This window comes from Erythrolamprus reginae, chromosome 9 (genome assembly GCF_031021105.1).
Source record: "Erythrolamprus reginae isolate rEryReg1 chromosome 9, rEryReg1.hap1, whole genome shotgun sequence".
Taxonomy (NCBI): Eukaryota; Metazoa; Chordata; class Lepidosauria; order Squamata; family Dipsadidae; genus Erythrolamprus; species Erythrolamprus reginae.
In genome coordinates this window covers 4,457,102-4,474,798 of record NC_091958.1, presented here as the reverse complement: position 1 = coordinate 4,474,798, position 17,697 = coordinate 4,457,102, and the positions used below count along the sequence as shown (strand labels likewise).

At 42.1% G+C, this 17,697-nt stretch overlaps 1 protein-coding gene and 1 long non-coding RNA gene across 4 annotated transcripts in view; one reads left to right on the top strand and one right to left on the bottom strand.

Moving 5' to 3' along the window:
• The first annotated feature begins 388 nt into the window (after positions 1-388).
• The window catches only part of HSD17B2 (hydroxysteroid 17-beta dehydrogenase 2), a 23,714-nt gene continuing 6,405 nt past the window's right edge, over positions 389-17,697 (top strand). The window contains exons 1-5 of one of the 2 annotated variants that reach the window (XM_070761905.1): positions 389-500; positions 1,214-1,521; positions 8,849-9,061; positions 11,838-12,023; positions 15,613-15,750. In XM_070761905.1, the coding sequence (XP_070618006.1) occupies positions 430-500; positions 1,214-1,521; positions 8,849-9,061; positions 11,838-12,023; positions 15,613-15,750 (916 nt within the window). In that variant the 5' untranslated portion in view covers positions 389-429. The other variant, XM_070761906.1, reaches the window with a different exon arrangement.
• LOC139172673 (uncharacterized) lies at positions 5,764-10,856 on the bottom strand. 2 transcript variants are annotated; one of them, XR_011559907.1, is made up of 3 exons: positions 10,094-10,505; positions 8,887-9,030; positions 5,764-7,780 (listed from the first exon to the last, which is right to left on the bottom strand). It is a non-coding gene; the product is annotated as an uncharacterized lncRNA (long non-coding RNA). The 2 variants fall into 2 exon arrangements; XR_011559908.1 differs by lacking the exon at positions 5,764-7,780 and adding an exon at positions 10,805-10,856 and having other exon boundaries at positions 8,765-9,030; positions 10,094-10,253.

The window sequence follows — 17,697 nt, the reverse complement described above, 5'->3', positions numbered from 1 at the left end:
AATAAGGAAAAAGGAGGAGGAGGAGGAGGAAGAAGAAGGAAGAAGAAGGAAGCAGAGGAAGAAGAAGGAAGAAGGAAGCAGAGGAAGAGGAGGAAGAAGAAGAAGAAGAAGAAGAAGAAGAAGAAGAAGAAGAAGAAGAAGAAGAAGAAGAAGAAGAAGAAGAAGAAAATACAATAATTTCACATTAACCTTCATGGGATCGTCTGCGAATTATTCAGGAGATGCAGGGTGGGGGAAGAGGAATGGAAGACAATACAACGAGTCTGCACCTTCTCGGTAGCCTAGGCAACTTTACAAAGCCTCTCCCTCCCCACCCCCCACAAGTGGGTGTGTTACAAGTGGAAGGTTTGCGGTGTTGGCCCTTCCAATGGAGTGTCTGTCCGTCCCTGCTGGTTTAAGTTCCTGTGGGTTCCAGTTTGCAACGAGTCGATGAAAAGAGAAGCGCGCGTCCTCATTAAAATCCGCGCGCAGTTGGAAAGCCGCGCGTCAAAAGCGAACAGGTCCGCTCCGGAGTGCGGTGGCGCGCGCTCTCTCTCTCTCTCTCTCTCACACACACACACACCCATATACACACGGACACACACACACTTTTCCTTGAAGTGCCTGGGCTGCAAACATGTCCATTATGTCATCCTTTCCTAACTTCCCTTAGGACAAAACTTGCTGTTTCTTGCTCGCTCTTGGCTCTGTCAAACATTACCCAAAGCTTGCTCTCTCTCTCTCTCTCTCTCTCTCTCTCTCTCTCTCTCTCTCTCTCTCTCTCTCTCTCTCTCTCTCTCTCTCTCTCTCCCTGCACCCCGCGCGCGTGTATATATATCCTTCTGAAGGTGGAGCCCTCTTGCAATAAAAAAGATAAGGGCGGGGGGATAACAACTTAAAATGAGGTGAGCGCAAAAATCCGGAGTTCCCCCGCTACCACTTTGGCGTGGCAAGTCGGGCAGTTCGGATAAAATAAACCCCACTCGGGTTCGAGGCTTGCTGCCTCCCTGCTTGTCAAATATTTTTTCGGATGCTTCTTTTCTTGCTTTGCGGGCATCAGAGACCTTTGCCTGGGCTGTGAATCATCCTGGGAAGTTTTCTTTGTAAAAAAATCTTCTTTTATACTAAGGATCTCCCTCTCTCTCTCTCTCTCTCTCTCTCTCTGTCTCTCTGTGTCTCTCTCTCTCTGTGTGTGTGTCTGTCTCTCCTTTTTTCTTTCTTTCTTCTTTTTCAGTGCCCGCCCGAGCAACCTTGCTATGTTCTTGCACCAAGCCGAGCTGGATCGCTCTTGGCTCTTCTACATGGGAGCCACGTTGCTCTACGGCGGGATGATATTTTACCGGGCGAAGAAGAACCGGGTGGAGAAAGCCTCGCCTTTCCGCTGGGGTCTCCTGGTGCTGTTGACCCTGGAAGTCCTCTGCTTCGCCACCTTGAGAAGCTCCCTGGGCTTGACCCTCTTCTCCCTGGCGTGCCTCGTCTTTTGCTTGTACACTCCCGCGAGGGCGATGCTGCCCGTGGGTCGCAAAGCGGTGCTGATCACAGGTAAGGGAGGCTTGGATTTCTAAAGGGCGGGTTTTCGACGTCTCACCTTCTCGGAGTGGAATGGCCAGGTTGGTCTTCACTAAAAAACCCTTTTCTTTCAGCTATTTAAATATATGAAAGGGTTCAATAAGGTTCAGGAGGGAAGTGTTTTTAATAGGAAAGTGAACCCAAGAACAAGGGGGGCACAATCTGAGGTGAGTTGGGGGAAAGATCAGAAGCAACATGAGAAAAATATTATTTGACTGAAAGAGTAGTAGATGCTTGGAACAAACTTCCAGCAGACGTGGTTGTTGGTAAATCCACAGAAACTGAATTTAAACATGCCTGGGATAAACTTATATCCATCCTAAGATAAAATAAAGGAAATAGTATAAAGGCATACTAGATGGAGCATTAGGTGTTTTTCTGCCGTCAATCTTCTATGTTCCTAAGTTTCTAATTGACAGCAGAAAAGATTGACAGCCCTCATTGTTCCAAGCATCCACTACTCTTTCAGTAAAATAATATTTTCTCACCTTGCCTTTCCCTTGTTATTTCCCTTAGCTATTTCCCTTAGCTAACGTTTTAACTTTCATGCACATGGATTGACCTGCTTTGACTGATATATGAAATAAGGATACATTTCCCACCCACCCCCACACCCCCAAGATTGAAATCTGAGGTTATTTTGGAGTCCTTAAGGCGTGTGCGAAGGTTGGGAAGGGGTTTTGGGTAAGGATGCTTTCAGATGCTGGGAACAGTGAGGTATCCGTGGTGCTGACTGAAGTTGGTCGTTTCTATGCAAACTAGGGAACAACATCAATGCTGATGGCGTTCTCTAGTTGGGTAGTGAAATATCTGCTGGAAAACAACAAAGCTCAGCCAGCATCGAGGACCGCACCATCCTCCTCCTCCTCTTCTTCCTCCTCCTCCTCCTCTTCTCTGCAAATCTCCTCCCTTCTAGCACTGATGGTGTTTCCTAGTTGGGTCATGAAACGTTTGCAGGAAACCACCAAGCAATAAAGGACCCTCATTTCCACCCTGAGCTGCTAATGTTCTCCTTTGTTGATAGTAATTTAGGGATCTGAACCTATCATCTGTCCTGTTCTCCTTTTTCCCCCCATGCAAAAAGGGCAGCCTTTTGTAAAGTGTCTTTTTTAGAAAAAGAGTTAACTAGCATGGCTCTTGGCATCTGACAGGTGACTTTAGACCGTTGGTGATAAATGGCAACCGACCAAGTCCAGGAATGTGGGGCAATGGGTGTGGATAGCACCTTGACACAAATTGCTTAATTACTGGTATGGCACTTTGCCAAAAAGAGTAGGTCAGAGGTGGGATGGAGCAAGGGAAAAAAATTCCTCCATGGATACTGAAAATACTAGTAAATCTCTCTTTCTTTCTCAATCTTTCAGTTTCTCTCTCTCTCTCTCTCTCTCTCTTTCTCCTTCCCTCTTTCTCAATATATCTCCTGGTTCTCTCTCCTATCAATCGGTCTTTTCCTTTCTCTCCTCCCTCCTCCCCTCAGTATCTCTTTCTCTTTTTTCTTTCTCTCTCTCCCTCTCAATATATATCCTGTTTCTCTCTCCTCTCAATCAGTCTTTTTCTTTCTCTCTCCTCCCTCCTCTTTCCTTCCCTTTCTCTCTCATCTCTCCTTCTCTCATCTCCCTCTCATCTCTCCTCCTTGCATCTCTCTCCCCCTTTCTCCTCTCTCCCCTCCCTTTCTCTCCTCTCAATCCCTCTCTCCTCTCTCTCCCTCTCTCCTCCTTCCACCTCTCTTTCTCCTCTTTTTTCCCTCTTTTTCTCTCCTCCCATCTTTCTTATATTATCTATTAGCCACTGGAAATGGTAAAAACATGGCTGTTTGCATAATGAGTGAATGGATTGACACCATCAAAAGTTCTCATGCCCACATTTTTTTTAAAAAAGAAATGGTCCTATTTTTGCCCCCATGGAAGAAATCTCAGTCATTTCATGTGTCACTTGAAATTTTTGCAAAAGAGCATGGAGGCACACATGTGCTATATCCATTCTCATAAAAAGGACTCCGAGTCACATACTTTACAGCGAAATACCAGTCACGGCCAAAAGTTCTCCTCCGCTCTCCTATCCTTCATGACCCAAGAAACATCTGTATCTTTTCTAACGTCTGCAATGGCCTTTTGTGTAGAAGGTGGGATTTGAGTGAAAGACACATTGCCAGGATGGCTCATTCCCAATGAAGCAACCCACACTTTGGCCTTTTTCTGGACAAAACAATGATTTGCCCTTGTTTATTATTATTATTATTTATTAGATTTGCATGCCGTCCCTCTCCGAAGACTCGGAGCAGCTCACAACAATAAAACTGTACAAATCCAACTGATTAAAACAATTTAAAAACCCTTAATATAAAAAGCAATCATACATCTCATATAAACCATACATAAAACAGAAATGGCCCAGGGGAATCAATTTCCCCATGCCTGACGACGGAGGTGGGTTTTAAGGAGTTTACGAAAGGCAAGGAGGGTGTGGGAAATCCTAATCTCCAGGGGGAATTGATTCCAGAGTGTCGGGGCAACCGCAGAGAAGGCTCTTCCCCTGGGTCCCGCCAGACGACATTGTTTCGTCGATGGGACGCGGAGAAGGCCAACTCTGTGGGACCTAACCGGTCGCTGGGATTCGCGCGGCAGAAGGCGGTCCCGGAGATATTCTGGTCCGATGCCAGTTTGTTTGTTCATTCGTTCATTCATTCATTCATTCATTCAATTTTTATGCCATCCAACTTGATTTAAAGATCAGGACAGCTGATCTTTAAATTGATTGATGCAGGTTGGGTTAAGTTTCAAAGAGACTGATTTGGCTACCTGGTTGGTGGGAAGAGATCTCAAACCCAAGTCTAATCTTGGACTCCATTCTCCAGATTTATTTATTTATTAGATTTCTATGCTGCCTTTCTCGAGGCAACACAGGGCGGCGTGCAACATTATAAATACAACACTATGTAAAGAAATCTAAATTACTATAAAAGAATTACTGGTATACCAATTACTAAAAGGTATTCAAAATACCCTATACAGTCATCTGCATTCATCCAGATGTCGGATGGACACATCTAGTTGTTGGGGGATGCTCTTTGTGAGACCCTTCTCTGAGCTTTGTTTATTTATTTGTTTGTTTGTTTGTTTGTTTATTTATTTGATTTAATTTGATTTGTATGCCACCCCTCTCCGTGGACTCGGGGCGGCTAACAACAGTGATAAAGCAACATGTGACAATCCAATAGTAAAACAATTAAAAACCTTTATTATAAAACCAAACATACATACAAAACATACCATGCATAAATTGTAAAGGCCTAATGGGGAAAGAATCTCAATTCCCCCATGCCTGACGGCAGAGGTGAATTTTAAGAAGCTTACAAAAGGCGAGGAGGGTGGGGGCAATTCTAATCTCTGGGGGGAGTTGGTTCCAGAGGGCCAACTTGGTTTATTTATTTATTCATTCAATTTTTATGCCGTCCTTCTCCTTAGACTCCGGGCGGCTTACAACATGTTAGCAATAGCCCTTTTTAATAGAACCAGCATATTGCCACTAACAATTTTGGTCCCCATTTGACCCACCTTGGAAGGATGGAAGGCTGAGTCAACCTTGAGCCGGTGATGAGATTTGAACCGCTGACCTGCAAATCTAGCAGTCAGCTTCAGTGGACTGCAGTACAGCACTGTAGCTGCTGCGCCACCCCGGCTCTTTGGCTGCAGGCATTTCATGACCAAACTAGGCAACACCATCAGTGCCTGGCTTGGTAATGAGGCATCTGCCACCAAACCACCAAGCTCAGCGAGAGCAGTGAAGAGGTTAGCTAGTTTGGTAATGAAATGTCTATCAGAAAACAACCAAGCTCAGAGACCATCAAGGACCCCAGATTCAACCCTGAGCTACCGAATATACTGTTGTGTGGATGTCACCAGAGGAAAAGAAAAATCAGGTAGAATTAGATGGTGTAGAGCAGTAGTGAGTTGCTACCTATACGGTAAAGCAGTGTCTTCCAACCTTGGCAACTTGAAGATACCTGGACTTCAACTCCCAGAATTCCCCAGCCAGCATTCACCAGTAGCAGCGATAATGGCAATCCGGCCCTGTTGTAGGGGACTTATTTCAACTCTGCAGTTGTAGTGACCAAGGCATTGGGCTGGTACCAAGGAGGTCAAATTTCAAACCTTCATTCAACCCATGTGGCCACCTCTCAGCCCAGCCTACATCCATGGCTACTCAGGAGGAGTAAAGATTAGATTAGATTTATTGAATTTATATGCCGCCCCTCTCCGCAGACTCAGGGCGGCTCACAACAATGGCAAAAACAGTACATGGTGACAAATCTAATATTTACCAATCTAATTACAGTTTTAGGTTAAAAAATTCATAAAAGCAACCCCAATATATATAAAAAAACAAGCACACAATCCATCAAACACCAAAACAACATGGGCAGGGGGAGATGTTTCAATTGCCCCATGCCTGACGGCAGAGGTGGGTTTTAAGGAGTTTACGAAAGGCAAGGAGGGTGGGGGCAATCCTAATCTCAGGGGGGAGCTGGTTCCAGAGGGTCAGAGCCACCACAGAGAAGGCTCTTCCACTGGGTCCCGCCAGATGACATTGTTTAGTTGACGGGACCCAGAGAAGGCCAACTCTGTGGGACCTAAACGGTCGCTGGGATTCGTGCGGCATAAGGCGGTCCCGAAGATATTCTGGTTCGGTGCCATGAAGGGCTTTATAGGTCATAACCAACACTTTGAATTGTGACTGGAAACTGATCGGCAACCAATGCAGACTGCGGAGTGTTGGAGTAATATGGGCATATTTAGAGAAGCCCATAATTGCTCTCGCAGCTGCATTCTGCACAATCTGAAGTTTGATGTAAGAGACATGTGTCACTTGAACTCTGCAAGGAAAAGGTATAATTCTAATTAATGGATGATTCATCAAGAAATGTAGGAAAAGAGCCAGTTATGGAAAGCTTTTAATTTATTTAGGAAGAGGTATGTATTTCCTGAGGCAAGAGGAGAGAGAGAAAAAAAATCTCATTATTCCTTCCTTCTCATTAAATTATGAAATGCTTCTTTGCAAGGGCCAGATTCCAAACTCTTTGGTCTGATGATTCATGAGACTCTTTGAGATCGTTTGATTGATGTAGGTGTAGGCTAAGGCATTGCTCGTCTTACGGCCCCATCAAACCCAAAGGTCGTGTCGTTACGTCAGACATTAGTTAAGTGAGGGATGCCCTGTTTTGTAAGATTTCTTGCCACGGGAGTTAAATTAGATTAGATTAGATTTATATGCCGCCCCTCTCCGCAGACTCAGGGTGGCTCACAACAATGGTAAACAATACATAGTAACAAATCTAATATTTAGCAATCTAAATTACACTTTTCGGTTAAAAAAATCCAAAAGAAACCCCAATATATAAAAAAACAAGCACACAGTCGAATCATACACAGAAACTACATGGGCGAGGGGGAGATGTTTCAATTCCCCCATGCCTGACGGCAGAGGTGGGTTTTAAGGAGTTTCCGAAAGGCAAGGAGGGTGGGGGCAATCCTAATCTCTGGGGGGAGCTGGTTCCAGAGGGTTGGAGCCACCACAGAGAAGGCTCTTCCCTTGGGTCCTGCCAGACGACATTGTTTAGTCGACGGAACCCGGAGAAGGCCAACTCTGTGGGACCTAACCGGTCGCTGGGATTCGTGCGGCAGAAGGCGGTCCCGCAGATATTCTGGTCCGATGCCATGTAGGGCTTTATAAGTGAATGGTTGCGGGTGTTAAGATACTCACGTGTATGTATATATGAATGTATGTACATATGTATAATACGCACACACACACACATATACAGGGGGTGGACAAAGAAATGGAAACCCCTTGCAGCTCTTCCGTTGAATCCAGATTTGTGAAGCTCCCTTCGAACAGTTTTGGTGGAAACTGCATTCTGTACATGTCTATTGAGCTCTGCAGTGATTTTAGGAGCTGTGGTCTTGCAATCCGCTCTAACAATTCGCTTTAGAGTCCGACAGTCTCTCTCAGACAACTTCAACTTTCGACCAGGCCTGTGCTTGGCTGAGGACATTTTCCCTTCTCTTTCAAAAGCAGTCATAACTTTTGAGACATGACCTCTTGAAAAGCCAAACATTCGGGCACTTTCTGTTACACTAGTGCCTGCCATTCGAGCACCAACAATTTGGCCTCTTTGATGAAAGTCTGAGAGGTCTGCCATTTCTAGATGGTTATAACCAATTTCCTTAAAATTCTGTAAAAAAAAAAAAGGTAGTTTTAAAAAACATATCAAATAACAGAATTAAAAAAAACATTAAAATATGTCAAGTTTTGATTGATTTGAACATGTTCAAACATTATGATGCCAAAAAGTCAAGTGTTTCCATTTTTCTGTCCACCCCCTGTACATACATACATACATACATACATACATACGTATATACATATCTATTAATATTTTAATGGCTTTTTTAATACGAATATGTGGTTGTGTATATACACAGACACATACCATGTATGTATGTATGTATGTATGTATGTATGTATGTATGTATGTATGTAAGTATAACACACACACACACATAAATATATATATATATATATATATATATATATATATATATATATATATATATATATATATATGCATTACATACATACACGTATATGTATATACATGTACACACACATATACATGTATACATGTATACACATATACACATGTGTAAAAATATAACTATATGTGTAAATACAATATTTACAAGGCAGAGGCCCCAGGATCAAACCCCAATAAGAGTACGGCTAGCTGATGAGGCCAGAACAAGGCCGAAATAGCGCTATCCTAGTATCCCTTAATTTGAAAAATTCAGCAAAAACATGTGATACACACACACATCCCACATATAACAGATGAGAGCAAAATAGCTTGAAATTTATCTATACTAGTCTCCCTTCCTTTTCATCATCAATAAAAATATGTTACACACACATATACACACACACATACACACACATATATAATGGTTTGAAATAGATCTATACTACTTTTGCTGATAATTAAAAGAAAGGGAAACTTATATAGATCTATTTCCAGCTATTTTGTTCTCATCAGCTAGCCATACCCTTACCGGGATTTAAACCTGGGGAGTCTGCCCATATAAAGACACACACACATACACACAAATACATACACGCCGTAGTATACGTACATATACTAATATTTTTAATGCCTTCTGTTTAATAAGAATTGTTGTGTTATACACACATATGCATGCACATATATATACAAATGTAATTCTATTTTTAATGGCTTCTTTCATAGGAACCGACTGTGGGATCGGGCACGAGCTCGCCAAGTACCTGGACAGTTTAGGGTTTACGGTCTTTGCCGGCGTCTTAAACGCCTCCGGACCCGGTGCCAGAAAGCTGAAGGAAGCCTGCTCGGAAGGACTTTCCATCCTGCAGCTGGATATCACCAGTTCTGCGCAAATCAAGGAGGCTTATCTTGAAATAAAGCAGAAGTTGCAAAATGAAGGTAGGGATTGTTTGTGCTTCTCCTGCCCTCTGTGATCCTCCTTTTATTTTTATTTTATTTTATTTTATTTTATTTTATTTTATTTTATTTTTATTTTATTTTATTATTTTATTTCATTTCATTTCATTTCATTTCATTTCATTTCATTTCATTTCATTTCATTTCATTATTTTATTTTATTTTATTTTATTTTATTTTATTTTATTTATTTTATTTTATTTTATTTTAATTTTTATTTATTTTATTATTTTATATTTATTTACTTATTTACTTATTTACTTATTTACTTATTTACTTATTTACTTATTTACTTATTTACTTATTTACTTATTTACTTATTTACTTATTTACTTATTTACTTATTTATTTATTGGATTTGTATGCCGCCCCTCTCCGAAGACTCGGGGCAGCTCACAGCAATAATAAGACAGCATATAATAATAATCCAATACTAAAAACAATTAAAAACCCATTATAATAAAACCAAACAGACATACCATGCATAAAATTGTAAAGGCCTAGGGGGAAAGTGTATCTCAGTTCCCCCATGCCTGGCGGCAGAGGTGGGTTTTAAGTAGCTTACGAAAGGCAAGGAGGGTGGGGGAATTCTAATTTCTGGGGGGAGTTGGTTCCAGAGGGCCCGGGGCCGCCACAGAGAAGGCTCTTCCCCTGGGTCCCGCCAAGCGGCATTGTTTAGTTGACGGGACCCGGAGAAGACCCACTCTGTGGGACCTAACTGGTCGCTGGGATTCGTGCAGCAGAAGGCGGTCCTGAGATAATCTGGTCCGGTGCCATGAAGGGCTTTATAGGTCATAACCAACACTTTGAATTGTGACCGGAAACTGATCGGCAACCAATGCCAATGTGATTATTATTATTTTTTTACAAAGGTCCAGAAAGGAGGAATGGTGGGGTTTTTTGGTTTTTTTTGGTCTGAGCAGCCTAATCATATTTCAAAATCAGAGGCTGACATCAATGTTTACCTCCTTGGAGAGGCTGATGGAATGAATGGAATTGAGATAAAAGATCTACCTTAACGCAGTTGCATGTGGTCAATTCAATGGTGGTGACTACAAGCTGGACGATTGCCCGCTGCTGACTGATGCCCGATATCTGTAGTCTAGGTAATTTAAAACCTCGAGGCCATCCATCAAATATTGTCAGATCTCAACACTGTGACAGCCAAATGCTGCTATTAAAAAGAATAAAATCAGTAGTCTAATGAAATACAATCAACGGTACAAGTCCGACATGAAATTATGAGAGTGAATATCTGATTTATGGCTCCCTCTGTCCTTCCTTCCATCTCAGAAAGGTTCTGTCGGTTACAAGTCTCTGAATTATGTTTGTTTGCAACCTTTAACGTTCTGGAGGGTTATTGCTAATTAACAGTATTTAGGACAAGGACTTTATAACAGTCCTCTTGGCTTTAATCGACAAATGGTTTATTTGGCTATTGGAAAAATCTAAAGTTGCTACATCTCAGGAACCCGTGGTGTCTGATTTTGTTCATTTACTTTTAAAAAGCAGTCAAAAGAGAACAGTTTGGTAACTTGGACAAAGAATAAAGAAAGAAAGAAAGAAAGAAAGAAAGAAAGAAAGAAAGAAAGAAAGAAAGAAAGAAAGAAAGAAAGAAAGAGTATGGAAATAGCAATAGCACTTATATACCGCTTCACAGTGCTTTACAGCCCTCTCTAAGCGGTTTACAGAGAGTACAACAATCTGGGTCCTCATTTTACCGACCTTGGAAGGATGGAAGGCTCAGCCAACCTTGAGCCTACTGAGATTCGATCTGCCAAACGACCGGCAGACGGTGATCAGAAAAAGTAGCTTGCAGTACTGCACTCTAAGCACTGCACCACCGAAGCTGTCCTGCAAAGGAAAGGAGGGAGGGGAAAAAGAGAGAGGGAGGAGGGGAGGGTGGAAGAAAGGAAGAGAAACGGAGAGAGGGAGAAAGGGAGGTAAACAGGAAGAGAGGGAAGGAAGGCAGGAAGGAAAAAAAGGGAGGGAGGGAAGGAGGGGAGGAAAGGAAGGAAAGAAGGAAAAAAGGAAAGGAAGGAAACAAAGAAGGAAGGAAGGAAAGAAAGAAACACAGAGGGAGGGAGGAAAGAAGAATGGAGGAAGGAAGGAAGGAAGAAGGAAGGAAGGAAAAGAAAGGAAAGGAAAAAGGAAGGAAGGAAAGAAACAGAGAGGGAGGGAGGAAAGAAGAAGGGAGGAAGGAAGGAAAAAGGAAAGGAAGGAAAGGAAGAAGGAAGGAAGGAAAAAAGGAAGGAAAGGAAGGAAGGAAAGGACGAAGGAAGGTAGGAAGGAAGGAAGGAAGCACAGAGGGAGGGAGGAAAGAAAAATGGAGGAAGGAAGGAAGGATGGAAGGAAAAAGGAAAGGAAGAAGGAAGGAAAGAAACACAGAGGGAGGGAGGGATTGGTTTTTAAAATAAGGGCTTTTAGTTTTTAAGTATTGGATTGTCGCACATTGTTTTTATTACTGTTGTTAGCCGCCCCAAGTCTGCGGAGAGGGGCAGCATACAAATCCAATAAAATGAAATGAAATGAAAGAAAGAAGGGAGGAAGGAAGGAAGGAAAAAGGAAAGGAAGGAAAGGAAGAAGGAAGGAAGGAAAAAGGAAGGAAGGAAAGGATGAAGGAAGGGAGGGAGGGACAGAGTGAAGGAATAAAGGAAGGAAAAAACAGACAAGGAAGACAGACAGGTAGACTCTGGGACTGCTTCCTGCCAGGGGAGTTCATCACTTAATTTCTTGGCCTTACCTTTCTCCTTGCCAGAGCTTTGGGCTGTTATCAACAATGCAGGAATCCTGGGGTTCATCGCTGACGGAGAGCTGATCCCCATGAGTTCTTACAAGCAGTGCATGGATGTCAATTTCTTCGGCCCTGTTGAAATATCCAAAGTGTTCTTACCGTTGCTCCGGAAATCCAAGGGAAGGATTATTAACGTCTCCAGCCTGGCAGGTGAGTTATGCTCGTGTTTTCCAGCAGGTTGTAAATTTATAGAACCGTCACCCTGGTTGGGCTCTCCTGCTCCCTGAACAGCCACTTTTCTGAACTTTTCCAGCAGCCGTGTGGGAGGCTTCCCAATGAATCACGGATCTAACGATCGGGCGGCAGGGGGGAAAAAAGCAGAGATGTCAATGCTAAACAATTGAGCTATCTAAGTTCAAGAAGATTTAGCTTGGCACCTTAGGGATGGGGACCTATCACATTTCTAATCTCAACGTATTTATAGCCGTGCCAGGGCCAAAATAGCAGGGAAAATGTGGACTGGACTACAGTGATACCTTGTCTTACAAACTTAATTGGTTCTGGGACGAGGTTCTTAAGGTGAAAGGTTTGTAAGACGAAACAATGTTTCCCATAGGAATCAATGGCAAAGCGATTCATACGTGCAAGCCCAAAATTCACCCCTTTTGCCAGCCGAAGTGCCCGTTTTTGCGCTGCTGGGATTCCCCTGAGGCTCCCCTCCATGGGAAACCCCACCTCTGGACTTCTGTGTTTTTGCAATGCAGCAGGGGAATCCCAGCAGGGGAATCCCAGCATTGCAAAAACATTGAAGTCCTTGAAACCCCACCTCTGGACCTGTGTTTTTGCGATGCTGGGATTCCTGAGGCTCCCCTCACTGGGAAACCCCACCTCCGGACGTCTGTTGCAGCATCACAAAAACACGGAACACGGAAGTCCGGAGGTGGGGTTTCCCATGGAGGGGAGCCTCAGGGTAATCCCAGCAGCACAAAAACGGGTGCTTCACTGGCAACGGGATTCCGGAGGTGGGGCATCCCAGCGGTAGCAGTGGGTTTGTAAGATGAAAATAGTTTGTAAGAAGAGGCAAAAAAATCTTAAACCCCGGGTTTGTATCTCGAAAAGTTTGTATGACGAGGCGTTTGTATGTCTTTGTGTGTCTCTATCTCTGTATCTATCTCTCTGTGTGTTTTGCTACTACGCAAACCAACGGCTCACTTATCTTTTGAAATGTGTACTTCTCTGAGTATTGCAATGGAGCTTGCCTAAGGCAGAAAAAAAACATGTATTTTTTGGGTGTGTGTGTGTTATAAAATGTTTCTTTATTTTTCTTCCAACGTTTGTATTTGTATTTTGTATTTATTAGATTTGTATGCCGCCCCTCTCCCTAGACTCGGGGCGGCTCACAACAGTGATAAAAATGGTACATAGAGACAAATCTAATAATTAAAATCTAAAATAGCAATTATACATATAAAAAATCTAAAAAAAACCAGTAAATAAAAACATACAAGCTTGACGACAAAGATGGTTTTTGAGGAGTTTACGAAAGGCAAGGAGGGTGGGGGCAGTCTTAATCTGTTGGGTTTTTAATGAGTTTTCTTTTAAACATTAGATTTGTCATATTGTACTTTGTTGTATTATTGTTGTGAGCCACCCCGAGTCTGCGGAGAGGGGCGGCATACAAATCTAATAAATTATTATTATTATTATTATTATTATTATTATTATTATTATTATTAGCAATAAAAACACAGATTCAATGTTTAAATAATAATTAATGATATTTCTTTGATACGTTAAATGTTCAGAGAGAAAAAAATGCTAACAATACTTCCAATATGTACTTCTTATCCTCTTCTTTGCTAAGTTAATTAAAATTAACTACACATGAGAAATAATGTATTAAAGTGCATTAAAGAAAGACATGCATGGTTATTTACTTATTCACGAAAAGAATGTCTGGAATTGCAGTTTAGCCGTGTTAAGATCGCTTACGGTTTCCCATAAATGCAATGCAGCCTTGGGATTAAATCTATCAATTAAAACAAGACCTTTTTCTTCTCCCATGTCTGTTGAATCCCATCTTCAGAAAGTCCCCAAACAAAAGATTGGATAATGCCATGAAATATGATGTAATATTCTCATTCCCTGCAGTGTGAAAAGTATTTCTTACAGTGGGAACATGAATTGCTTGAGGCTCTTTTGTCTGGTAGCTAAAGAATTGTTTTTAGTTTTGCTTTTTTTAAACCCAGCCAGCAGAGTTTCAGACAGCTGGGATGGATGAATCAGATTAAAAAAAATGAGCCAATAGCAAACTTGCCTTTTTATTTTATATATATTGTTCAATAACATTATCTGCGATAGGGATCTTGGAGTCTTAGCGGACAATCATCCAAATTTGAGCCAGAAGTGGTAGTTCTGTGTTAGCAAAAATTTCAGAAGAGAAGAGTTTTGGGGTTGTGATTTCTGACAGTCTCCAAATGGGTGAACAGTGCAGTTAGGCAGTAGGGAAAGCTAGTAGAATGCTTGGCTGCATAGCTAGAGGTATAACAAGCAGGAAGAGGGAGATTGTGATCCTGCTGTATAGAGCGCTGGTGAGGACCCCATTTAGGATACTGTGTCCAGTTCTAGAGACCTCACCTTACAAAAAGATATTGATAAAATTGAAGGGGTCCAAAGACGGGCTACAAAAATGGTGGAAGGTCTTAAGCATTACCAGGAAAGACTTCATGAACTCAATCTGTATAGTCTGGAGGACAGAAGGGAAAGGGGGGGACACGATCAAAACATTTAAATATGTGAAAGGGTTAAATAAGGTTCAGGAGAGAAGTGTTTTTAATAGGAAAGTGAACCCAAGAACAAGGAGCACAATCTGAGGTTAGTTGGGGGGGGGGGAGGGGAAAGAAGCAACATAAGAAAATATTATTTTACTGAAAGAGTAGTAGATGCATGGAACAAACTTCCAGCAGACATGGTTGGTAAATCCACAGTCACTGAATTTAAACATGCCTGGGATAAACATATGTCCATCCTAAGATAAAACACAGGAAATAGTATAAGGGCAGACTTGATGGACCAGGAGGTCTTTTTTCTGCCGTCAATCTTCTATGTTTCTAAGTGTGCCACAGTAGCCAAAAACCCACAATCCTAAATCGCATTAACGGAAGGATAGAGAATCAAGCTCTTTTGAAGGACTAGTACAGCTTTACAAAACCTTAGTAAGACTACACTTAGTATACTGCATCCAGTTTTGGTCACTACAATGTGGAGACCCTGGAGAGAATGCAGAAAACACCAACAAAAATGATTAGGGGACTGGAGGCTACAGCATGCGAGAAACAGTTGAAGGAATTGGGTATATCTAGTCTAGATGAAGGGTGACATCATAGCAGGCTTCCAATGTTTATGGGGTTGCCACAAAGAAGAGATAGTCGATTTATTTTCCAAACTACCTGAAGGCAGAACAACCGTAATGGACAATTGCAAACCATCAGAATTATAAGTAGATAAATATTAGAAGTCCCATGGTGGTTGAGAGCACTGAATAGCTGACTAATTTCTTGAAGGCATTCTTAAAACCTGGCAATATTCTTTTTCCAATATCCTTTAAGAAAAAGGAGGAGGAGGAGGAGGAGGGAGGAGAAAAGAAGGCTAGCATTTCAGAACTATATTTAGCCAGCAAGAATTTAGATCTTTAACTTGTTTGCTGACTAGTTTTGCATTCAACATCGGCTTGATGTTTAGCTTTCCCTGAAGTTAATTGTCCTCCATCAGTGAGTCACTGTTTTGATTTGTCTTGCAGGAGGAATCCCAATGCCACGGTTTGCTGCCTATGGTGCCTCCAAGGCAGCCCTCTCCATGTTTTCTGGTGTTATGAGGCAGGAGCTCTCCATGTGGGGCATCAAAGTTGCCGTTCTTCACCCATCAGGCTTCAAAACATGTAAGTTCTCCTCCATAAGGTTTCAAAACATGTAAGTTCTCCTCCATCAGGTTTCAAAACATGTAGGTTCTTCTCCACCAGGCTTCAAAACATGCAAATTCTCTTCTATCAGCTTCAAAACATGTAAGTTCTCCTCCATCAGGCTCCAAAACATGTAGGTTCTCCTCCATCAGGCTCCAAAACATGTAAGTTCTCCTCCATCAGGTTTCAAAACATGTAGGTTCTCCTCCATCAGGTTTCAAAACATGTAAGTTCTCCTCCATCAGGTTTCAAAACATGTAGGTTCTTCTCCATCAGGCTTCAAAACATGTAGGTTCTTCTCCATCAGGCTTCAAAACATGTATGCTCTCCTCCATCAGGTTTCAAAACATGTATGCTCTCCTCCATCAGGTTTCAAAACATGTAGGTTCTTCTCCACCAGGTTTCAAAACATGTATGCTCTCCTCCATCAGGTTTCAAAACATGTAGGTTCTTCTCCACCAGGCTTCAAAACATGCAAATTCTCCATCAGGCTTCAAAACATGTAGGTTCTTCTCCATCAGGCTTCAAAACATGTATGCTCTCCTCCATCAGGTTTCAAAACATGTATGCTCTCCTCCATCAGGCTTCAAAACATGTAGGTTCTCCTCCATCAGGTTTCAAAACATGTATGCTCTCCTCCATCAGGTTTCAAAACATGTAGGTTCTTCTCCACCAGGCTTCAAAACATGCAAATTCTCTTCTATCAGGCTTCAAAACATGTAAGTTCTCCTCCATCAGGCTCCAAAACATGTAGGTTCTCCTCCATCAGGCTCCAAAACATGTAAGTTCTCCTCCATCAGGTTTCAAAACATGTAGGTTCTCCTCCATCAGGTTTCAAAACATGTAAGTTCTCCTCCATCAGGCTTCAAAACATGCAAATTCTCTTCTATCAGGCTTCAAAACATGTAAGTTCTCCTCCATCAGGCTCCAAAACATGTAGGTTCTTCTCCATCAGGCTTCAAAACATGTAAGTTCTCCTCCATCAGGCTCCAAAACATGTAGGTTCTCCTCCATCAGGCTCCAAAACATGTAAGTTCTCCTCCATCAGGTTTCAAAACATGTAGGTTCTCCTCCATCAGGTTTCAAAACATGTAGGTTCTTCTCCACCAGGCTTCAAAACATGCAAATTCTCTTCTATCAGGCTTCAAAACATGTAAGTTCTCCTCCATCAGGCTCCAAAACATGTAGGTTCTCCTCCATCAGGCTCCAAAACATGTAAGTTCTCCTCCATCAGGTTTCAAAACATGTAGGTTCTCCTCCATCAGGTTTCAAAACATGTAAGTTCTCCTCCATCAGGTTTCAAAACATGTAGGTTCTTCTCCATCAGGCTTCAAAACATGTAGGTTCTTCTCCATCAGGCTTCAAAACATGTATGCTCTCCTCCATCAGGTTTCAAAACATGTATGCTCTCCTCCATCAGGCTTCAAAACATGTAGGTTCTCCTCCATCAGGTTTCAAAACATGTATGCTCTCCTCCATCAGGTTTCAAAACATGTAGGTTCTTCTCCACCAGGCTTCAAAACATGCAAATTCTCTTCTATCAGGCTTCAAAACATGTAAGTTCTCCTCCATCAGGCTCAAAACATGTAGGTTCTCCTCCATCAGGTTTCAAAACATGTAGCTTCTCCTCCATAAGGTTTCAAAACATGTAAGTTCTCCTCCATCAGGTTTCAAAACATGTAGGTTCTTCTCCACCAGGCTTCAAAACATGCAAATTCTCTTCTATCAGGCTTCAAAACATGTAAGTTCTCCTCCATCAGGCTCCAAAACATGTAGGTTCTCCTCATCAGGCTCCAAAACATGTAAGTTCTCCTCCATCAGGTTTCAAAACATGTAGGTTCTCCTCCATCAGGTTTCAAAACATGTAAGTTCTCCTCCATCAGGTTTCAAAACATGTAGGTTCTTCTCCATCAGAGCTTCAAAACA